The 24,699-nt window shown below is 40.4% G+C and overlaps 2 protein-coding genes across 2 annotated transcripts; one reads left to right on the top strand and one right to left on the bottom strand.

Moving 5' to 3' along the window:
• Window positions 1–6,122: 6,122 nt before the first annotated feature.
• Window positions 6,123–7,049, bottom strand: LOC103733355 (olfactory receptor 5B3-like). Its single transcript, XM_008832176.2, has one exon. The coding sequence runs from the start codon at window positions 7,044–7,046 to the stop codon at window positions 6,123–6,125; it is 924 nt and encodes a 307-aa protein (XP_008830398.1). The 5' UTR covers window positions 7,047–7,049.
• A 9,320-nt stretch (window positions 7,050–16,369) lies between these two features.
• LOC103733416 (olfactory receptor 5B12-like) lies at window positions 16,370–17,329 on the top strand. The gene has a single exon (XM_008832219.1). The coding sequence runs from the start codon at window positions 16,370–16,372 to the stop codon at window positions 17,327–17,329; it is 960 nt and encodes a 319-aa protein (XP_008830441.1).
• Window positions 17,330–24,699: the final 7,370 nt, after the last annotated feature.

Raw genomic sequence — 24,699 nt, 5'->3', positions numbered from 1 at the left:
TGGAAGGGTGAATGTGGCTTAGGGAGTCCTGGCGCAGAGGGCTGCGCTGTAGACTTACCCCAAGAGGTCTGAGGAGAGTAGTGCAGGCTAGGAGAGTTAGCCGGTGGTGCAGGTCGAGGGAAGCAGAGAGAGGTGAGGCCGGGACCAGGACCAGAAGCGGTGCTCCTGGGGCCCAAGAAAGGGACTGAGTTGGTCTGGGTGAGAAGGATCAGGAAGTAGTATTGGTTCCCCAGGTGTCTGGGGCCCCAAGACTAGGAATGGCGCAGGGCCCAAACTAGGAGTATGGAACGGCGCGGGGGATGGAAGGGTGAATGTGGCTTAGGGAGTCCTGGCGCCGAGGGCTGCACTCTGTCTTTATTTTTAAGCATTGTTTTATAATTTTCTTTGTAGAAATCTTTCAACTATTGTGAAATTATTCCTAGATTATTTTTGTGCATTTGGTATAGGAAACTGTTCCTTCATTTCTATTGTTATATTATTTAGGAAGTTTTGTGTGTGTGTGTGTGTGTGTGTGTGTGTGTGTGTGTGTGTGTCATAGCTTGTATGTGGCACTCAGAGACAACTTTCAGGAATCATTTGTTTACTTTCACCATGTAAATCCTGGCGATTTAACTTAAAGAGTCAGGCTTGGCAGCAGGAATCTTTACCAGTCTGCTTCTTGATATTTCAGATAATTCACTACTGGCATGTGACAATGTTACTAATTTCTGTGTATTGAGTTTTGTATACTTCAGTTTTGGCAAATTCGTTCAATACTTTGGGTAGTTTTGGAGTGGTCTGGTGAGTTTTTATATGTAATATTTTATATTCTGAAATCAGTGAGAATTTCACTCCTCTTTTCCAATTTGGATTCCCTTTAAATCTATCTTTTCCCAATTTTTCTTGTGATTTCCAGTACTTTGTTTAAAAAGTGGTGCTCTTGGACATCCTTACCTTACTCCAGGTCTTAGAAAGAAAGCTTGCAGCTTCCCCAGGCAATATATTGTTAGCTATCGACTTCTTAAAAATAGCCTCTTTTGTGCTGTATTTTTGTCTACCTAGTTTGCTGTGTTTGATATTGTAAGAGGATGTTGAATTTTATTAAACGCATTCTGTGCATTCAGTGGGGGTGATTGTACTTGTTTTGTTATTCTTGATGTGCTGTATAATGTTTATTGATTTCTATATTTAGAACCATCTGCTTATTTTAAAGATAAATTCCACTTGATTATGATGAATGATTTTTCTAATATTTTGCTGTATTTAGTTTTTAAGTATCTTGTTGAAAAATTTTGATCTATACTCTTCAAAGATTTGGAGCTTCCACTTTTTTCTTTTGTTCTGTTCTGTCTTAGTATTGCTTCCTGTTGTAATAAGATACTCTGACAAAAACAAGTTAAAGGAGAAATGGTTTACTTAGCTCAGAAATACAGGTTACTGTGTATCATTATAGGAAATTCAACTCAAGAACATGAAGGGACTAGTTACATTGCACCCAGTGTCAAGAACAGAAAGCAATGAATTCATGCATGATGTCAGTGCTCAGCACACTCTCCTGCTCATATGCAATCCATGACCCCTGCTCAGAGAATGGTGCTACCCACTGTGGTGGGCCTTCCCACTAATCAAGATAATCCCCCATAGGGGCTGGATAGATGGCTCAGCTGTTAAGAGTACTGGCTGCTCTTTCAGAGGATGCAGGTTTGATTCCAAGCACATGGAGGCTAAGAACTGTGCATAACTCTAGTTCCACGGGATCTGATGCCCCCTTCTGACCACTGATGGCATTGCATGACACAGGTGCACTGACACACATTCAGGCAATACACAGATGCACTTAAAATAAACATAAAAACCTTGTTCATATGAACTTACAGCAATGGTGACAGCATGCACAAGACCCATGGAAACTCAAGCAGACAGAAACCTAGTATTGAACTGTGAAAATGGGCAGTAAGCCCCAAATTTAGCCAAAGAATTACTGGGCAGCTGATTACTGCTGAGTGAGGGAAAGTTGATTTTCTTTAAGCCAGTAACTCTAGACAGGCTGACTAAACCCCAGTGGATGAACTTGTGCTAAGGTACAGGAGTGGACACTAACTTGACTCGATAGGCCTTAACATAAATGACAGAATGCATGAAATCTGGGGGTGGAGTATAGGGGAGGTGCCAATGGGGAAGGGGGTATAAAGAGGACTAAGCTGTAGTGTAATAAAATATATTAAAAATAAAAATAATAACTAAAATATTTTTAAAATAGATAATCCCTAACAGACATGTCCACAGGCCATCCTAATCTAGACAATCCTTCATTGAGATTCCCTTCCTGGTGATTCTAGATTCCATTAAGTTGACAAAACTAGCCATCACATGCTCTAATCTTGCTTTGCTATAAAGGCAAGACTAGTTTCATAGAATTTATTGTGAAGAAATCTTTCCTCATCTACATTTTTTAATGACAAGGAAAATTAGTTTTAGTATTTTAAATATTTGTTATATTCATCAGTGAAGTTATCTAATCTGAGGCCTTCCTTTGATGGGATACTTTTTATTGATTCTTCAATCCCATTGGCTCTTATTGTTCTTTTAGTCCCATTACCTTGACAAGGATGTGTTGATTGGATGTAGTGATCAAGAATTATCAAATGCTCTAATGATTTAATATATTTCATGTGACAGAGTAGAAAGCGAATTGAACTTCAGGGTCTTTCTACCGCAGTGAAGTTTTTATTACAGTTGCTATGGATAATGGTGAGACGCCCATTCTAAGGACACAATATATTGCTACATCTGACAGTATTTCTACAAATAAGTGACTTTATTCATTACACACTGGCTTTCTTTGGATGTCATATGTATTCACATCTTCCTTTGCCTGTGTTCCTCTGGCTTACTCACCGAGTGAACTGAGATGCTGCTAATGTGAGTGAGGCCATAAGAAGAGATGATCATGAGGTAACACCAGGATGCTGTAAAGTTTCTTTGCTACTTGGGTCATATGATCCAGAAAACCCAATGAGTCATAGTCATTAATAGTGCTGCTTAAAGTATTTAGTTCCTGCATTTGACTTTTGGTACAGGCTCCTAGGATTTCCCTTGCCATCCTTTGGGGCAAATTAATTTGTTCTGGCAAATGGATATGAACCTGGTACTAAGCATGGGACATTTAAAACAGTTTCCATTAGTCGTATGCTTTGTGCTCATGGTATTTTTTTTAACTCTGCATTACATTAATCTCATTTTTAGTCTCATATTATTTGTTAAATTGAGTATGTCACTTGCCATTTACTGAGACATTAATTCTCAGTAAAAATTACAAAAATATATGTCATAAACTATTCCATGGTAGGATTACCAGGACATTATTTTGTCTAAAAGTGATGTGTGGGCTGGAGAGATGACTTAGCTGTTAAAAACACTGGCTGCTCTTGCAGAGGATCCATGTTCAATTCCCAGTACCCACACAGTGGCTGACAACTGTCTCTAATTCCAGCTCCAGGGAATCAAATGCCCTCTTCTGACCTCTTTGGTCATTGCATGACAGCAGTGCACTTACACATATATGCCTGAAACACACGCATAAAATAATGTAATAATTAAAAATTTAAAAATTAAAATAAAAGTGAAAAGTCCAAGAAATAAGTGAAAAAAAGAAAAATAATACCTCAACAAAAACAAAGCATAAATTATTTATGCTTCTGAAAATGTCCTCCCTGTTTTACTTAGAATGCATATCTCATCCAAGATTTATGATGATAAGTTCACATGCCGCCATGGTACCCAAAGCTTCATAATTATACTCCATCATTTAAAAATATTCACTGATAAGCTTAATAATTATGTGCACTCATTTAAATATTTATTTGGAATCTATTATGACTCAGACATCTAATCAGGGACTAGTGACCTTGATTAAACAAGAATTAAAGTCACTGTTCCTGGCCAGCTTATAGTCTAGTGGGGAAAAATGAAGAAGGAACTAGGAAGCAAAGGCACAGTAAGGGTTATAAGGGGATGATAGAGGAGATAGTTTACTGGGAGGGGACAGTTTACAACATGAGTGTAGAAGGACTAGTTAATAAACATGGCCAGAGAGGGGCTCCATGAAAGTAACATTTCAGCCAAATCTGAATGACATAACTTTCCTTGTGAGAAGCGGGTAGAAAGCAGAGGCATGAAGAACGTGGGTGAAATTTCAGGGAAACCCCAAGGAAATCTGTCAAATTGCGGTGGAGGGAAAGACTGAAGAGGTTAAAGAAATATATAACCCTAGGCATACATCAGTATTTAGTTCTCAAATTAAATATTAAGTGATATTTCTTTTAAAATTTATTTATTATTCTTTGAGTTTCACATGCACTTAATGAATTTTTTTCTATTCCCTCTCACTTTCTGTTACCCTGACTCATGCCCGCTTCTTCTCCCACTGAAAATCTTCACCTTTCCAGCAAATCTACTTCCTACTTTCATGTCTTTTCCCTGTGTGACCTACTGAGGTTACATAGAGTTTCCTGCATGAACATTGGAGGGAGAATATTTACTGGAGCATGAGCAACTAACCAGTGGTTACACTGCTGAAGAAAGGGACACCCTTTCCCCCTAGCCTTGCTTAATTCTCAATAGTCTCTCATGGAGGGATGGAGGCCTCACAAATCCTTCCCCTTCCATGATGAACTGTTGAGTGATACACCCTTGTACAGGTCTTGTGCAGGTGAGTTCATGTGTGCATCAGCTCTGTCATGTCCAGAATACACTGTTTCATAGAAATCCTCTCCATCCTCAGGCTCTTACAATCTTTCTGCCCCTCTCTTGCACACTATTCTCTAATATTTGGGTAAAAGAGTATCATAGATGTTCTGTTTATGGCTGAACACACCACAGTCATTTAGTGACAAAACACACGTATAGATTTATGTGAATTTTTTCCCATCAGTTTATGGGATTATAGAAGTCAAGAAGACATGTTATGTATTATGTGAAGGCTGGAAAATCAAGAAGGGTGATTGTTTACTTCATAGTTCAAAGAGGAGGGTGAGGTGTGACTAGTGTATCTCAGAGTGAAAGGGTTTGAGAGCCAGTGGGCTCTGATATCCAGAAACAAGAGAAAATTGGTGTTGAGAGAAAGAGAGAGAGAGAGAGAGAGAGAGAGAGAGAGAGAGAGAGAATTATTTCACCTCATTCTATCTAGGTGAATCCTCAGTGAGTTAGATGATGGGCCCTCACCTTGATGAAAAAAGATCTTTACTAAGCCTACTGCTTCAAATAGTACTTAATTTCATAAACATCATTATAATTCTCAGACAGCCATAGGCTTGAAACTTTTATTTTTGTTGTTTTAGAGCTGTTTTCTTTTGTCTTGTTTTTCTGTTTCGATGGGGTCTTGTTATGCAACTTAAATCAGCCTCAAATCCCTAATCCATACACATCAGCATCCTCAGTGCTAGGATTCCATAGGTGCATTACCATGCTTGACAAAAATACACTTTATTAGCCAAAGAACTACTTAATCCAGCAAAAATTAACCATAAAATTAGCTAGCACATAAAGCCACAACGCATTTCATCCTAAGAAATTGGCCACACTTCTGACAGTGTGTCTTCAAGAAGACACAATCATGGACTTCTGTCCACAGGCATCGTCGTGCTTATGTTTTTCATACATTTTCATTCACATAAAGTAGAAATAAATTGCTGAAGGATAAGTTAATACATCCACATTACCAATTGGATTTGGGTAAGAAAACCCCAGACCATGAACATTATCATTCAGATATGATTCTGAACATTTGTTTTCCTGAGCTACACATGTAATAGGGGATTGGTATCACACAGAAAACTGACTTCAATGTGGACTTTAAAGTACGATTCAAAGTTGGCAAGATGATTCTATGTATAAAGGTGTTTGCTGCCAAGTTTCTGTAATCCATATGGTAGAAAGAGAGAACGTACTTTCTCAACTTGTCCTCTGATTTATACATGTGTGAAGTGGCACACACACACACACAATACACACACACAAATAAATAATAAGTAAATAAAAATAAATGCAAAACACATAAATATAATGAAGTCAATACAAAAGATCTGAAAGGAATGAATCCAGATATTGTGGACCCTGAAACTATAAAATCAGAATTGTAAAGGCTATTTTACCCTGAAAACAATCTTTGTGAATGAATTCTTGACCTCCTTGTTCCTCAGGCTGTAGACCAGGGGGTTCAGCATGGGGATGACCATTGTGTAGAATACAGATACAATTTTATCAGTGTCCATGGAGTGACTGGAGCTGGGCTGCATGTACATGAAGATGACAGTCCCATAGAAAATTAAAACAGCAATGAAGTGGGAGGCACAGGTGGAAATAGCCTTCCTATGTCCTGCAGCTGAATGTATCTTTAGAATTGTGATAAAAATCAATAGATAGGATATTAAGATTACTATAAGAGCAAAAAAGATATTGAAACTGGCTACACAAACAAGAACCAACTCGTTAACACATCTATCAGAGCAAGAGAGAACCATGACTGCTGGTATGTCACAGAAAAAGTGATGAACTATGTTGGATTTACAGAAGAAGAGACTGAATGTGTCTGCAGTATAGATGGAGGCATTCAGGAAACCACAGGCATAACAGCTTATGGCCAGCCCTGCACACATTCTTGTCGTCATGGTGGTGGTATAGTACAGGGGTTTACACACTGCTTCATATCGATCATAGGCCATTGAGGCCAAAAGGTAATTTTCCACAGTAGCAAGTCCTGTAACAAAGAACATCTGAGCAGCACAATCATTGTAGGACATAACCTTGTCTCCTCTTAGGAGTCCAGCTATAACTTTTGGAGTGACAGCCGAAGAGTAACAGAAATCCACCAGAGACAGGTTACCTAAGAAAACGTACATGGGAGTGTGGAGCCGAGAGTCCAAGAGAATCAGCAGGATCATCCCCAGGTTCCCAACCAAGGTGATGGTGTAAATAAGGAGGAAGGTGATAAAGAGGGAAACCTGCAGGCCTGAGTCGTTGGTGAGTCCCAACAGAATGAACTGTGTCACTTCTGTCCTGTTCTCCATCAGGGATATCTGAAAGTCACTAGATGCTCTGTGCTAATGCATCAAAAGCAACAGCAACAACAAAAAATTCATGAAGTTGAATAGAAATTTGAAAGTACAAATACAATGTGTATTTGTTTCATATTAGCAACAAATAGATTGATACTATCCAGAAAAGCATGACCTTGGAAGTAAATTTGGTAACTACACACCAGGCTACATACTATTTAATCTTTGAAATCCTAATTTTCTACCTACATTTCAAATTCATACGTTGGTAGCTAAGATGTGAATCCATTTGCTAACTCACATCTCTTGAGTAGAAAACAACATTTCCATGTTTCTTACCTGACGAGAATTACCAGCAGGACTTTATGATGTGCTCATTGATTCCTTTTCACAGTACATTGTGTTGAATTGCTTGTTCCATTCATATAATGTATGAAGCACCAGAGTTTGAGTCATTAATCCATATTCACAGAAATGCAATTTATCAATCTCTGTCCAAGATTCGAGTCAATGTCTAACTCATTCTGATTTATTCCTAAATCTAATGCTCTAGCATAAATTCATTGGACCTAATGTAAACTTGAAAGTTATGATTTCCACTTTGGTTCAGTCTAAGTCTTCAAAGTTTCATGATAAGCTGAGTGATTGTTCAGATGTTATTTTATCTTGTCCATTATGTATTTGCTTTTCATTAGAGGAACAAGAAGAAAACAAACTCACAAGAACAAAATTTACATAAATGTTCTGAATGAATGGACAAGCTCTGAGATGCATTCTAACAACACCCCAGTCCCCTCTCATCTCACCTGATGTTTCCTTTCATCAGGACAATTTGACAATGTTGTGGTTAAGAGCACAAACTTTCAAGTGGGATACAGATGTGTTGAACTCTGGACTCATTCCATTACATCTCTGTTCACAGTAGATGTGGTGGGATAACTGGGGTGGAGAGAATGTTCAACCCCACAGAGATTCTGACTGAAGATCTTGTCATCAGATGAAGTATAAATAGAGCTCACATTTCTGAAAGTCGTTCATATGACAGCTTCTTTTTACTACCTAAGAGTCACTGTTACTGACCTAATTTCCTGGGCATCTTATCTCCATCTGCAAATTAACACAAAAATTAGACTTGCTTAGAGATGTTGTCAAAATTAAATGATTTATAAAAGGCAATAAGCACCAGGTGATAAACATAGCTGGGTAAGTACTGTCTGTTGTGTTTTGCTTGTGTTGAGATAATGTTTTGTATATGGCTTAAACAAAGTGGATGCTGACAAGCAGACTTCAATTTTAGATGAAGTTCTGTTGTCGTAAATAGAATTTCTTCAAACCTTGTTGTATACTAGAGGCACTGATATTTTCTATGCTTCCTGTGTCCATCCTCACCCCAAGTCTGTGACTGTTGGTTGGGTGGTTCTAGATAAGACATTTCTTTTGAAAATATCTTTCTAGAAATTTGTGTTTTACTTTTAGTAAATAAAAGCATTCTACTTTATTATCCTCCTCCTCATTCAGGCCATACCTTAGCCAAGCCACAGAGTCTAGAAGGTCAGTGTTCCCAGTATGTAGGATGTCCTTAGCTTGAGGATCTGTTCTGTTGGCAAGCTCCTTGCTACAGATGATTTTATTTGAGTCTCTTCTAATGTAGTAACGTTATGATAATTTTCTTTGTTGTAACTGAATCTTTGGAAGTTTTTTTACTCAATTTTTACAGCTATGCTCTCCTTTGTTTTCCCATAAAAACAGTTTATAAAACTGCTTTGAAACATTTATTTTTTACCTTTAGCAAACTTATGATCACATTTATCATGTGTTCTGCTCTATCACCAGTGATAAAGACTTTATATATAAATGTCTCTGTATGTGTGTGTATGTATGTGTGTTGTGTGTGTGTGTGTGTGTGTGTGTGTGTGTGTGTGTGTGTGTGTGTGTGTGTGTGTGTGTGTGTGTGTGTGTGTGTGTGTGTGTTTGTGTGTCTGTGGGTATGTGTGTGTGCATTCATGGCAAGTAGGTTTATTCTTCATCATTAGAAAACTAACAGTATGAGAAGTGATACTCTAAAATCTTACATCTAGGTTAAAAAATGTTTCAGGATTTAAGTTAAGGGTCACCTTCAAACTAATTGAAAGTCTGTTTTTTTTCTATAAATATCACTACTGATATGGTTAGATGTGCTAGTGATAAATAGCATGAGATTGTGAGGAAAATGTAAAAGTGTGGTCCAGAACTTGTTAAGTTTTTCAGGATTCCAGGCATTTGAAAAAGGGCTTATTTACTTTCTGGGATGATTGTTATGTTTGCTTTTTGCTTTGCCAGCAGTGAGAAACAAATACACTGTTAACATAAAATTTTCACCTAATCAGCCAGGACATCACGTGTCTAATTTTTCTTCAGAGTTTTGAAGAAATAAACATGATGTTATTTATGAGAATGTCTGATATAAGTTAAAGATAAAAGCTTAGGCTAAAAGTTTTCAGTATATCCAAGATTTTGAAAACATGCTAAAATCTTTCTCTTAGAATCACTCACAATGAATGCAGCTGTTGTGTTGTGTTTGCATGAACTGTACTTCTCATTAAGATTTTATGGACTATAGACACTTACCAGTTTCCCAAGAGAGGAAAAAAATGACTGTTCAGTTCATAATAACATTCTGAAATGTCCAACTCAACCTTGGAATATTGAAGAAGGTGGTTCAAGAGGTTCCCTCTCAGGCAGAGGTCAGAAGCCTACAAGTCCAGGTGTCCTGGAAAGCAGGGAAAGAGGATGGAAAGAGCAGTTGCATGGATAAAGGTCCAAATCTCCATTAATCCTTAGTTTCCCTGAAAGAGACCCTGACTTTTTCCTTACTTGTATCATAAACATAATAAGATAATCTCTCATGTCCTTGACAAATTTGCTTGTGAATAAACAACACAGTTTTGCAGAACTTCCATTAAGAGGCTATCATTTAAAAGTTGATCAATGGAATGTTTTTATCTTTGAGTGTTTCCTGGATCCTGGCTGAAGGTTCTTAGCAAATCCTCAGGCCAAGAAGGTGCTAATAGTGATTATCATTCAGATGAATAAATAATGACCAATAGTGTAGTTCCCCTAAATGACATCATCTTAAGGTACAGGAGGATTACAGAGGTTGGCATATGGAGATCTTCAGAGAATCATAGACCTTGAGATCTCTGAGGAGTCATCCTGTGAGACTCTCCTGATCCTACAGGGTTGAAGTAATTGAACTCTCTATGGGGATTCAGCTGGTTATTTTTATTGTGCACAAATATTTTAGTATTATTTTTCCTGTTTTCTAATTGATGCATAATTTGCATATAGCAATGCCCTCACTTTTAAGTACATAGGGAATTTTATCTAAAGTATGGTAAGTTAACACTGTTAAAATCACCTAAACAAATTTATATGAGTTTCTTCTTGATAATTTCCACAGCTCACTGTCCTGATAACAAGTAAACTGCTTCTAAACAAGTGGTGTTGTCATTGTTAGAATGTCCATATAAGGATGACTTTAACAGATTACTGTGAATAAATGTGCAACAGTACAATGGGCAAGACTTGGAAAATATCCACTCCAGTGAATGCTCATACTACTCAAACTGGCTTCAGAGATAGAGAGAATTTGAACATCAACTAAGAAATATAGAGACAAAATTCATAACAAATACTTATCCCACAAAGGAAAGGATAGGAACAGATGACCTCACTTGAAAATTCCCTGACACTTACATACAATATTTATGTAAGGTTATGAAAAGAAGATATCAGTGAGCATTTGTTAGTTTTCTGTGACTGCTCTAGCAAATTACTGTAAACTTAAAAGCTTACATTTTTTTTAACTTTTCCATGTCTGGATGCCAGAAGTGCAAAACCTCAATGTCACTGCACTGAAATCCACATCATCAGAGCTGGGTCTGCCCTTCGACTCTAGGGGAACCTGGCTTTGTTATCAAAGCTGTGTCTTCCTCTGCTCTTGGGGAACTGCCCTTCTTGCCTCTTTCCTTCTCCAGTGGCTGCTGACATTCCATGGCAATGGGGCACATCATTTCCATGTGGTTTCTGTAGTCTCATTGTCAACTCCTCTCTTGTTTGTGGTTAAACTTTGCTAACTGTAATTTATAAGGATTCATGGATAGTCTTTAGAACATACATGTATAATCTTGGTAATTTGTTATTCTTTTAAAAAACAAGCATTGTAACTCAATAGTCCTTTGGGCCACATAGAGAATTGGTGTAAGGTTTAAATACAACATGTAGACCTTTTGGTGAAGCCATCATTGGGCCTGCCATGAGATATTATGGCAGTAATCTGTTTTTCATGAATCTGAAATAATTCTAAAATTGGTGGCGGAAGATGTTATTCAAGCTGCAGAGGGAGAAAAGATATGCAAAAGAACTACTCAAACTCAGCTCTACATACCACATTGCCAACCTGCCAGGAAAGATGTGCTCACAGGTGCAATAGTGGCATGAAGGCTATGGAAGCAACCAACCACTTTCTACTTGGATGTGGGGCTTGCTCCGTAAGAGGTATTTCTTGCCTGGTACTATAAACCTTGTCAAAAACCCACGGCCAGGGAAGTTATATGCCCTAAGGGGGAAAGTACTGTTTTTTTGTTAAATGGTTATGTTATCAAACTGCCTTCTAAATATTTACATTTATACGTATCAATTTGTGTAGCTCTCAACCTTAGTTGAAGAAACTTTTTGTGCAGTGGGTAGTGGTTGATGCCGAGACTCACAACTGGACAAAAAAGACTGCGAGTGACCTGTAGATGAGACATCTGCACCAACTCTCCTATTCAAGGCTCAGGAGTCATCTTAGACCAGGGGTGGAAAGAATGTAAGAGCCAGAGGATGGGGAGGAATGCTCTGATAAGCTGTCTTTTGGGCCTGACATGGCTGCTGCACACATGAACTCATATCAGCTATACTTACCTGTGAAGACCTGCACAAGAAAAAGCAAGTAAAATTTTCAACATAGATGGGAGAGGGGCTACAGAGGCCCAGATCTAGCAGAGGATATACTGGTCATTGATGATTGAGGAGGGAAGGAGAGCCACTCTTCTCTGGGGTTGTGGCCACTGGTAAGTTTCCCACACCACAGCAGATGGCACTACACCCATGTGTGTAATTGAACTCAATGAGTTATGAAAATAAAAGAAGACATGAAGTTAAAAGGGAGATGAGAGGGAGCTGTGTTAGACAAAAGGGGAATTTAACAGGAGGTGTGGGGTGTGGATATGATCAAGATGCATGTGTACATGTATGAAATTTTCATAGAATAAATATATTACTTAAAATAATAATTATTAGAAATTGTTCCAACTTGAGAAATATCACCATAAATACAGATGTGGATATCTGTGTTATGCTACACTTCTCCACAAGTACCAGCATGAAAAATCTCTGTGTATCCAAGCTAAATGTTACTAATATTGAGATGCTGAAGCCTCTATTGTAAAATGATAATAAATTAGACATAGAACCATATCATGCATTTTTTTTCTTTTTTGGTTCTTTGAAACAAGGATTTACTATGTAGTCCCAGCTGACCTGGAAGTCACTATGTAGACCAACCCAGGCTGGCCTCAGTCTCAGAGAGATCTGCCTGCCTCTGCATCCCAAGTGCTGGGATGAAAGGCTAGTGTCACGTGATTTCATATCACACATCTTGCCAGCAACACCCCCCTTACCCAACTCTTCTTCCCTCTTCTTCTTTACATCCCCTTTTGGTCTCCTCTCTTGTTGGGAGCCTCTGTTATGCAAAGTCGAAGCCCCTTCACACCGGACAGCTCATGCAGCTCAGGATTATGTGCTGTGGGCTCCTTGGGGTGTCTTGTGTCTTCCTGGCATCTTTCCTGTCTCTCCTTTTGAAGTGTCTGCCACAAATGCCATAACATAAACATGGCCTTTGGCTCTAACAGGTACCATGCCTTCCTGTAATTTTTCCTAGCAGACAGCAGTCTGGCAGAAACCCACTTCCATATGTAAATACAATGCCTCACAAAGCATCTAACAGCCAAAGCTTTTACCACTACCCCCATGGTATAAATGCCTTAGTCAGAGATTTGGGCTAGAGAGAACTGGGTCACAGAAAGCTGGGACACAGAGAACAGGGTCTCAGGGAATAAAGCTGTAACACAGACTAAGTGTTGAGTCTTGTGTCACTACCTGCGGCCCAATCTCTCCTGGGGGCGCACTCCCTCGTGACTGGCTTATGGACATTCTAGCTTTCTCTGTCCCCATACTTCTTCCCGCGAGGCCCAAGTGGCCAGTGGACCTCACATCCTGAGGAAGAGTACACAGGTGGATTAGGGACAGGATTCGGCAGAACAACGCTTCTGCAGCAGAGAAGCTCCAGAGACATGGACCCGAGCAGCTGGGAAAAGCCTGCAGGGCACCCGCCGCCCCAAGAGAGCCACGGCCAGAGACGCCTGAGGCCAGACCCGCCAGCGACTAGCCAGGTGTGGCAGGGGCCCCGAGATCCAGGGGCCCAGAGCGACCCCGAGATATCCACGCACACCATGCCTGAGGCCCACAGAGACATGGAGAAGCCCGTGGGACCAGACCAGCTTTCCTCCAGACGCACGGCAGGGGAGTGCCATCCCCGGGAATGTGCCCAGAGAGCACGCGCACACCTGCGGACCTGCTGTGCCATCCCGGGAGTGCACGCAAGGGACCCCGAGCGCCCAGAGAGAGCGCACGCCCATACTCTCTCCCTCAGGCTCCCTTATGTTTTCATTTATATTTGACATTCAACTCCTTTTTAGCCAAGTAATTTTGAAGTTTCAAGAATATCTTTGTAATCTAAGACTACATGCAGTCTTTGACATCTTTCATTTACTGTAATATATTTGACCATTTCTTTATTTTTTGAGAATTTCCTTCGTTCACAAGTACTGTGTTTGCATCATTTCTAACCCTCATACTCCTCCTTCCAACTCTTCCCATGCCCTACACTCACTCTCAATTACTGGTCCTCTTCTTTATCATTATTATAACTATATACACTCATAAATATACATATATATAATACACTGACTCCATTTAGTTGTGATCTTATATACATGAGTTTAGGGGTGACCACATGGAATAAGATCCGTCAGTATTTCTCAATTTGCCAGTAGTGGAATCTTTGCTTCAAAAAAGAGTATTCTAGTATGTTTATTATAATTTTTTGTCCCATTTCACATTGAAAAGCATTAATATGGACTTTAGTGCTTGACAGTTTTGAGTAAGAATTATCTAAATATTTGCCAAAAGATTTTTGTTTGAACACAGGTTTTTAATTAGTTTGTGTGAGTATCTAAGGTTTCTGGTTATGGTACATGTATGTTGATTCAAATAATAATTGTTTCAAGTAATAAACAAGAAAGAAGGACTCTGGCACTGTGGGAGTGAAAGGAGAACACAGATGAGTGATGGGAATGTGGAAAGAGCTCGTAGCTTTTCTAAGTACATAGATGATGGCAGGACTCAGAGTCCATCCTAGTATCCTTGCCTCATGCTGTATTAGGACAGCTGTACCATACATCCATTAAATATCGGTATCCCAAACATAATAAATAAGTTCAAGAAGATTTTCCAAAAAAAAAAAAAAAAAATTATCACGTAACTCAGCTGTGGCCTAGATGATGTGATAATTGGAAACTTTGCTTCTAGCTTCTAGTCCCCTGTGCCCTCATAAGCACTCTCCATCTAAATGTAAACACTTTCCTGTGAAGTTGAATCAAGAACCAGCTGAAGAGCCAATGGGGGATTACAAGTCTCCAAAGATATCCATATTTATGTGCTGCCCCCCATGAGATCTGTAAAAAGCTTTCATTTCTGTGTTGATACTGTCAAAAGCATAAGCCAAGGTCCTGTTCCACAGCAGAGCTTCGTAGATGGGAAAGGAGAATCTTTGGGGCCCATGTTCTGGACATGAGGGTTTTCATTATGCAGTCTTCTGTAGCACTACGTCCTCTGTGGTCTGTTCCTAGGGCAATAGTGAGTATTTTTTTTTAAATATGCAGCCATAGCCAGTTAAAATTCTAAGAAGGGATAAAATTTCCAACCATCTTTTAAAATTTTATAAATAGAAAATAAGCATCTAATACCCAGAAAGGTTGAACATGTGTACTACAGACACACTGCATCTAGCTATCTCCTTGCTCTTGATTCTCTTCTCTTCCCACTCTGCTATGCTGTTCTGTAGCACTCGTTTTTCCACATTGAGGTTGATGAAATACCTCTTAAAAATGACCAGGGTGAAAGTTCTACTCAAAGGAAACCCATAGGAAGACCTGTGATAAGAAACAAATTATGTTCAGATTGGATAGCCTTTCACATTCATGTCTTAAGCATGGAGGATGTTTACTGCAGAGAAAATAGTATGACCAAACATTCAATCAGAAGGGTCTATTGGGTGAGGATAGCCTCTCTATTGTAACCAGAGTAGCAGAGTTGTCTGTCACCTGAGTCACTGTGGAGGTGAGTACAACCAGGTGATCTTTGAAATATGGCTTGGTGGAGAGCTGAAAGCCTACAGGAAAGGACAAGAGCAACTCTTTCATTTCTCCTCCCTTCTCTCTACAAACACAAATGAAGTGAAGGGTGGGAATGGAAACATCAGTCTATGTGACAAAGAAGATTGTGACATGAAGAGGAAGCCGCTAAAGCTTTGCTTCTGCATTTTGAAAACTGCCCATTATTTATGGCATTCTGAAATACACAAGACTTCACTATGAATTTTACCCAGAGGGGAAAATTGTTTCTTATAGGTGCCAATAGTTAAAAGCAAGGATCTAACTATGGGCTTTCATAAACCAGAGAAACAGACATGATCCCTAGAGCAGAGTCCCAGCTCTTTGGATATCATCCAGGTGGTAAGGGATATACAAGAGATGGAAAATGTATTGCCAGTTTGTCAGAAAAAAATAAAAACATGACCGCATGATCCTCGGAGAGTTTTCCATTGATTAGGATTTCAGTGTATATATTATACAGGAATACTAGTAGATATTGCTGATAGTAATAATGAATATTGTGGTTTAGTGTAGTATAAAATATCTTATACCATGCATATGGAATTGAACCTCACATCTATACTGTGAACCACCTATGGCAGCCACTCTGACCAAATAACTCCCAGGGTCCATCTCTACCACTTCCATATAAATAAAACTGACATTTAGCACAGCATCTTCAATATACCCTATGCACAGGACAGAAAGAGGCAGCACAGGAACAAAAACTTGTTCATACTTCATACCACATGGTAGGTTCAACCAGTATAATGCTCTCTATCTCATCTTGTCCTAGGTACATGTCATGATCATTTCCAAATGACATTGATGGAGAATATTTCAGAAGTAACTGAATTTGTTCTTGTGGGGATAACAGATACAATTGAGCTGCAAGTTCCTTTATTCATAGTCTTCACTCTTGTTTATTTGATCACGCTGGTTGGGAACCTTTGGATGATCATCTTGATTCTGCTGGACTCACAACTCCACACTCCCATGTACTTTTTCCTCAGTAATCTCTCTCTGTCAGACTGTGTCTATGCCTCAGCTGTCAATCCTAAAGTAATGGAAGGGTTCCTCACAGGAAATAAGATCATATCCTACAATACCTGTGCTGCCCAGATGTTCTTCTTTGTGGCCTTTGCTACTATTGAAAGTTTCATTCTGGCTTCAATGGCCTTTGACCAGCATGCAGCAGTGTGTAAACCCCTACATTACACCACCACCATGACACATACCACTTGTGTCCTAATTGTCACTTGCTCCTATATGTGTGGACTTTTGGAATCTTCAGTCCATGTTGCCTTCACTTTCCACCTCTCCTTCTGTCATTCCAATGTGATTAATCACTTTTTCTGTGACATTCCCCCCCTGCTAGCTCTCTCTTGTTCTGATATTTACATAAACAAGATCCTACTATTTACATTAGGTCTATTTGATGTCTTTTTCCCTCTGTTCATCATTTTGAACTCTTACCTGCTTATTTTCATTGATAACCTGAGGATGCATTCAGCTGAAGCAAGGAAGAAGGCCTTCTACAACTGCACATCCCACCTCACCACTATATGCATCTTCTTTGGGACAATCATCTTCATGTACCTACAGCCCAGCTCAAGTCATTCCATGGACAGCGACAAAATTGCATCTGTGTTCTACACCATGGTCATCCCCATGCTGAACCTTCTTGTCTACAGTCTGAGGAACAAAGAAGTCAAAAATGCATTCAAGAAGGTTGCTGGAAGAGCAAAGTCATCATTGTGCTTAGCCAAGGAAATGTAGTGTTCTTAAGCTATCAGAAATTTCCTTTGGATTTCCACTGTCGAACAATAATTTCACTTACAGTTAGTGCCTATTTCTTGATTAGGCCCTTATGTATGAATCTTTGGTTCTTATTCTTTGGGCATAACTAGTTAGAGTAGATTTTGGGTGTCTCACATAAATAAGATGCAATTCAATAGTAAAATCAAGATACAATGCTATATACTGTAAGCAACCCATAGTGCTCAACTCAGTTGGCATAAAATAACTTAAGGATGATCTCACATGTTATGTTTTCAATTTTCATATTAAAATAGCTTATTCACTTTTAAACTTTCAAGTAATTCTGTTCTCTCTCTCTCTCTCTCTCTCTCTCTCTCTCTCTCTCTCTCTGTCACTGTTTGTCCCTAAGCCAAAGCTCTAATGTGGAGGTCAGTGGACAATTTTAGATTATTTTATTTCCACCCTATGGAATCTGCAGATGGAACTCAGGTCATCAGGCCATTGGCAGGCATCTTTACCTGCTGAACCACCTCTCTGGTAAAACAACTTATGTTTCTATATGATACAAAATAATATTTCTTAATGGTGTTATCAAGAATGTTTTTAGATATTGTGAGAGAATTCAGAATGCCAAAATCTCATAAAAATAGCTTTATTTTATATAATTTTCCTGAAACATGAAAACCATCACATAAAACTTCTTGAATCTTTAGGTAAAAAGAGCTCAGATGGTGAGTGTTAATACTCAGGAGGCGCCACACATTATCTAAGTGTGTTCAGTCCCCAGATTTCAGAGATCAGTGACGGACTTCACACAAGACACCATTCAAAAACATATATACATCTCTTCTCAATACAGTTCTAGATAGCACTTTTACTGTTTGACACCTGTGTTAGACAGCAATATTTCCTTTCAGATATATTTCTAAATGTTTGATTAAAACATCAGTGATCTTTAAAATAGAAAAGTTGTTTTGGATCATTTCTAGGAACAGAAGCTTTTACTCTATGAAAATGGCCTAGATGTATTCCTGATTACTATTACTTTGAGTTAAATATAATGAACTAAGTATCAATAATTAGTGTGAATAATTTTTAAAGTACTTTTATTGATTCTTTGAGAACATTGTATTTTGATGATATTCAAACTCCCTCCCCCATCTCCACATGTTACACTGAATGAAGTAGCACAGACTCAGAAAAACAAGTGATGTATGTTCTTTCCCATTTATAGATCTGAGCACCATATTCTATATGTGAGTATATATCATTATGTAACCAAGGAGCCAAGAAACTGGAAAGGCATTATGAATAGAAAGGAAAGGGGAAAAGGAAAAGGAAAAAAAAGAGCCCAAGAAATGGAGATAGTAGGAAATGGATTTACTCAAGGGGAAAATGGAGGAAATGTGGCTATTCAGCTGGGAAGGGAGGAGGAAGTATATACCAAGAATGATGGGGTAAAGGGAAGAAAGAACCTAAGAGTGGGGCTAATACGAGACAGATATTTTCAAAAGGAAAATGGGGGTACTTTAACAGGGAAGGCAAGACAGAGAGAAGGTTAGACAGAGAGAAGGAGAGAGATAATAAAGCTTAAGGTGGTGTGAAAAAAACAGAAGGAAATGTATTAGTTATAAAACCGACTGAAAAATATACATATCTTAACATGAGTGCATGTGTATACCTGAAATCTATTTAAGAAAAAACACAGTGCCAGACAGGAGAAACCTCAATTCAAGTTGTTGGTTAGGGTAGTAAAGAGACTTCTAAAATAACACAGGCTATTGTCACAGACCTTGAATATCTCCCAGAACTTGAAGTTAAGACTCTATTGCTGAAGACAGGGCATATTTTGGATACAGGACTTGAAAATGGAGCTGGTACTACTGTGCAAGCCTCTAGACTGAAGACTAGCTCCCATATTTTTAGAGAATACTATGAAGTCTGCTAAGGAGAAAAACAATCTATGGTCCAACCCAGCTCCAAAGCCTAATAACCACAACAATGACCAGCACAACAAATTATACAGACATAGTACTTTCACATTTATGTTGAGGGTAATCTTCTGTTCAGCTATCTAATTGGACTTAAAAGTCTTCTGAGTGGGAGGGAACTCATGGGTGACACTCTAAATATAATCAAACACACATGGCTGGAGAGGTCATAGATCCTAGAGAGACACCTGTGTTTCTCATACTTCTAGAAAAATGAGGGTTTTTTGGTCTTTTTGAAACAGGGTCTCCCTGTAGCCCCAGTTGACCAGGCTGGCCTCGAACTCACAGAGATCGGCCTGCCTCTGCCTCCCAAGTGCTGGAAAATGAAAAATTTAAAACCATTTTTGTATTAAATTTTTGTGTATTTCATACAGAAGATAATTTTTATACCCTCTTCCTCTTTGGCCCCATCCCAAACCCCACCCCCACCCCAACTGGAGATCATACATTCTGTCATTTGTGTTAACAACTATCATGTAAAGTTAGTGTCACCAGATGTCCTTCAGTGCAAGTTCATCCATTGGGATCTAGTCAGCCTATCTACGGACCCTCCCTTTAAGAAGGCCAGCTCTTCATCACCCAGTAGTTGTGGGGACCTAAAGGCCCCACCTTACGTAGTTCCAAAAGGAAGTTGCTGAGGGTGCGACCTTGCTTGCTTTGAAAGTCTGAAGAATACTTCCACACTGCTGAGGAGTGCAAGATGAGCACTTGACCATCCTTAAGATACACCTTCGGGGAGGGGAGGGGGGAGTTCCAGGTGCCTTTATAAGCTTTGTAACACCTGCAATAAATGAGTCCCTGCTTGACTAGATTCCCTGTTGCGTCTGAGTGTCCCTGGGTAATGGGAGTGGCATGGGCTGGTGAATGGCATGCTTACTCATCCCCAATCATCACCTCCCTGGGGGGGCTGGTTCGAACCCCCGGCAACTGGCACTCAAAGTGGCATTTGAAGGAAGGCGAAAAGAAGAAAAGAAAGAAGTAAGAAAGAAGAAAAAAATGGATTGGGGCCAATCGAGGAGGTTCAGGGTAAGCAAGGCCCTAAATATGGGTAACGCAAATATTAGGTTTCAAGACCCAGAGCTTAAAGTGCTGAGAGATATGCTTAAAAGCAGGGGATTGAATTTGTCAGATCCCATAGCTCAAAAGGTTTGGGCAGAGGCAATTCATTTGGCTCCCTGGCTACTTGGGGCTAATGTTTTTATGGGGATATGTGGGAACATGTGGAATGTCTAGCTCGACAAAGGGAGGTTCATTTGGGGGTTGATCTGCCGCTGGGGTTCTACCTTATTATTTCAGCCTTAAAGGTATGCTTTCGGCCCAAGAGTCTAAGCCCTCGGCTCCACCTCCTGATGAGCCTTCAGAAACCCCAGCACGGGAATCATGGGAAGGGTTTGAGGAAGAATGCAGAAATGCAATATGAATGGAGCCAAAAGCAGCCAAAGTAACAAGCAGCACCTCGAGCATACCCTGGCAAGCTTCAGGGCTTCCTTATTCCCATGAAAACTGTCCCCATTTCCAGGATTCTGACCCCGCTCAGGAGGCTTCTGTGAGGCCACAGGTGGAAGCATATCCTATTAATGTAAATGCAGGAGGTGAGCGACCTGACCACTGTTATCCCTTGGAGGGAAAGGATTTAAAGGAATTAAAAAAGTCAGTGGCTGAGGATGGCCCAGGATCACCCTCATCAGCAGTGTACTATAAAGGATTGGCTGGACCTTGCCAAAACAGTCCTTCCTAGCCCTATATATATTAAATGGTGTGCCCTTTATGGAGGAATGCAGGATACAGCCTGAGAGGACTGCAAGTGCCAATCCACTGGTCCCCATTACTTTTGGGATGTTGACTGGTTCAAGTGACCATTATGCCACAGGGGAGCAACAGTGCAGCATTCCAGCCCCATATACAGAACAGGTCAGGGTCAAAGGATTAAATACTTCTAGAAAATTGGATGAGGGGCCTACTGAATCCTCCCTTGCAGGAATTAATCAAAAGCCTGGTGAAACCCTCTACGAGTTTATAGACAGAGTGGAGAAGCACTTAAAATGAAAATTAGCCCCAGGCCCATTGAAGGAGCAATTCACTAAACTCCTGGTATGGGATGGAATGGATGCTGATCACAAGATAGCCTATGCTGTCCTTAAGGACAGGTCCATGGAATAATGGAATTGCCTCCAAGGAGGTGGAACCCCAGAGGGGGCAAACCAAAGCCATGGCTGCTGTCTTACAGATGCGAACAGAGGCTCTGACCCATGCCTTAACCCAGGCATTTAATTCACTTAATCTGGGTCAGCAGGTAACAATGGGGCCTAGAGGGATAGAAGGCCCATGTTTTGGCTGTGGCCAGACTGGCCATATTAAAAGAAATTGCCCTCAGTGAGAGAACTGGCCTAAGCCTAGAGGTGAGGTGTCAAAAAGATTCCCACCTATGCCCTGTCCCCAGTGTTGCAAAGGGTTCCATTGGCAGAAGGATTAGAAATCCAGATTTGATATTAAAGGAAAGCCTTTAAACTAAGTGGGGGGCAGCCTCCAGCCCCGTTGACAAAAGGAGGACTTCCACATGATTGGCTACATTTACAATGCCCTCGGGGAGGGAATGGGAGAGAGAGAAAAACCTATGGTGAATTGGACAGTCCCTATTATCACTGGTGTAAGGCCCAAGATGGATCTTGAAATAGGTGGCAGGAGGTTTCGCTGGCTGGTGAACATGGGGGTCTGATAGGACCATTCTTAGAAAGGAGGAGGTCCCATCATGACTGAAAGGATTCGGTCCCACACCAAATCCTAGATGTGGGAGAATACACCCCATCAGAGGAGACTCGAGAATGGCTCACTTGGCAGGATGCAGATGGAGCTAAAGCGGAGGTGTGACCCCTGGTGGTGGCAGGGTTTTCTGCCATCCTCATAGGACAAGATATTGTGGGGACGCACAGGCCTGTGTTGTGGGAGGCCACCCCACAATGTGACTCGGTTCCGACCTGCAGAACTTCCACGAAGTACCTGGATTAGGGGGTGGGGATGTAGATGAGGCAAGGGACAAGAAAAATGGAGACAAGACAGGATTCTGATCAAGTCTCATTTATTGAAGCTCAAGCATGAGTTTTTATAGAGAATGAGAACAAAGGAACACAGACTGCAAACCATTACATCAGTCAGAGCACAAGGGCTCTGATGCACTTTGAGGGAGGAATCTCTGATTATAGAAGAATAGAACCGTATGCTGGAAAAGAGAAGAAGGCCGTGGGCCAAGGCTATCTAGCTAGGCTATCTGGCCCCAGCTGTGAGCCAAGGTTTTGGGCCAAGGTTGTGAGCCCCAGCTGCAAGCCAAGGCCATGGGCCCTGGCTGTTTGCCAAGGTTTTTGGGCCAAGGCTGCGGGCAGAATGGAAAGTTGCCAGCTTAGGCCTGTCAGCAGTTTTGAGAGGTAGCTGAGACTTAGTTGAACCTCAGGCTCCCAGGCTCCCAACAGGTCCCCCTTTTTTATTTCATAGAGCTTAGGGATCAAAGGTTGCTATACCCTTAGGGAACTTTGCCTGTCTTAGGTTGGCATATCCTTCCCCAAGTGCTTACCCGTCATTGGATAAGGCAGCAGCAATAGGCTACCCTCCTGTCTTAGGTCACTACAAGGGGGGATTCTCACGTACCCATCTTTGACTGTCCAGTTCATCTCTCAAGGGGGTGGCTAGTAGCACCATCAGAGCAACGCGTCCCAATCAACTCTTGCTCCATAAGATCAAGGCGATGGTAATGGACCTGTATTGGTTTAGCCACGTGGAGAACCTCTATCTGCTGTTTAATAAAGACCAGCAGCCTTTTCACAAATAATGGCCCTAGCGTGAGAAGCAGCAAAATTATAATAAGGGATGTCATGGAAGGAATCCAAGAAAGGAAAGGAGAATCCAGCCACCCAGAAGGACTTTGATAAAAATTATGCAGCTTGTAACTGATGGTCTGCAGGGTCTGTATATTTTGCTCCACCAGTCCTGATTCATTGATGTAGAAACAGCATTCCTCCTGTAAGAAAAGACAAGTGCCCCCCTTTTCTGCAGTAATGAGATCAAGGGCTCTACGATTTTGAAGGGCAACTTGAGCCAAAGAAGCTAATTGGTGTTGCAAGGACACAAGGCTACTGGCTGTAGAATCTATAACTTGCTGTAATTGGGAATTAAATTCTCTTGCAGTATAAATAGTATGTCCCAAAGCTCCTGCAGAAAGGCTAGCAGAGACAGTAAGTCCTATCCCAATTGCAAAAAGGACAAACACGCCCCTCTTAATGCGTGGGCGAAGTAGCCAGGCAAGCTCCTCTAGTGAATACATATTTAGCTGGGGTACAATAGTAATTAATACACAGGGTTCTGGAGAGGAAATAGTGATCTGTTGATACAGAGATTCTTTGTACCAGAAAGACGTAAGAGGAGGACAATATAGAGGTGAACTAACATAACGATTATTACGACATGTGAAAGAGGGACGGATATAAACTGTGGTGATATAACAGAGAGAAATATTTTGAGCAGGATTACAAAGTAGTGGAATTGACGACAGAGGGGGAGAAGATGCAGTGCCAGTGATATCGATGCTAAGTGCAGAAGAATTATTAACAGGAACAGCGGCCAACAAAGGCTGAACCAAAGGGGCACACAACAAACACGATGAACCATTAATATGAGAAAGATTCATCAACCACAAAGCAAAGTTTAGATAATTAGGCCAAAGAGCAAGATTAAGGGTAGAATTTGAGCTTGACTGTATGGCAGACTGAAACTTAGTTTCACTCATGATAATAACTTGTTTTACTTGTTTATCAATGACAGCAGGGACCAACCGGCGGGAAATAAAGACCCCACCGGGAGCCAGGCAAATCCATTATTTTCAAAATTTTTTCCTCGAACTTCCTACTGCCACCTGGTGTCCCAAGGGTAATTTATACGAATTATGAATTGACCCTTCTCATCCTCTATTATCATAAGTGAAACATAGGAAAGGTCTTGATTTAGAGGATAAAATGGATGAAGTGATCGGAATGATGATGGTTGCTTGACAACCCTTCACTGGACAACGAGCAGTTCCAATGATCTGCATGTCATCATCAGAATATGTTTTTCCTTCTTTAACTTGGAACTCGCACTGCGACACCCTCTGCAACCAAACAGAGCCAATCAGGAGGAATAGGATGTAGCAGGCAGAAGCCATTGCAGTCTGAAAAGAAACAGAAAGAAGAAAAACCATTTCTCAGGGAGCCTCATCTTCCCTGGAACATTGATTAGTATCTATTTGCTTTACTAATCATTCAGGCAACCAATGGGCTGCGTCATGTTGCTGTGAATAAATGCAGACAGATCCTCTGCCCCATATCAATACTCGATCTGGGCCATGCCATGAATTATCCAGAGGGTCTTTCC

This window comes from Nannospalax galili, unplaced genomic scaffold (genome assembly GCF_000622305.1).
Source record: "Nannospalax galili isolate Female #2095 unplaced genomic scaffold, S.galili_v1.0 scaffold936, whole genome shotgun sequence".
NCBI lineage: Eukaryota > Metazoa > Chordata > Mammalia > Rodentia > Spalacidae > Nannospalax > Nannospalax galili.
Note: the sequence above shows the minus strand (reverse complement) of the source record. Positions and strands in the feature narration are given on the sequence as shown.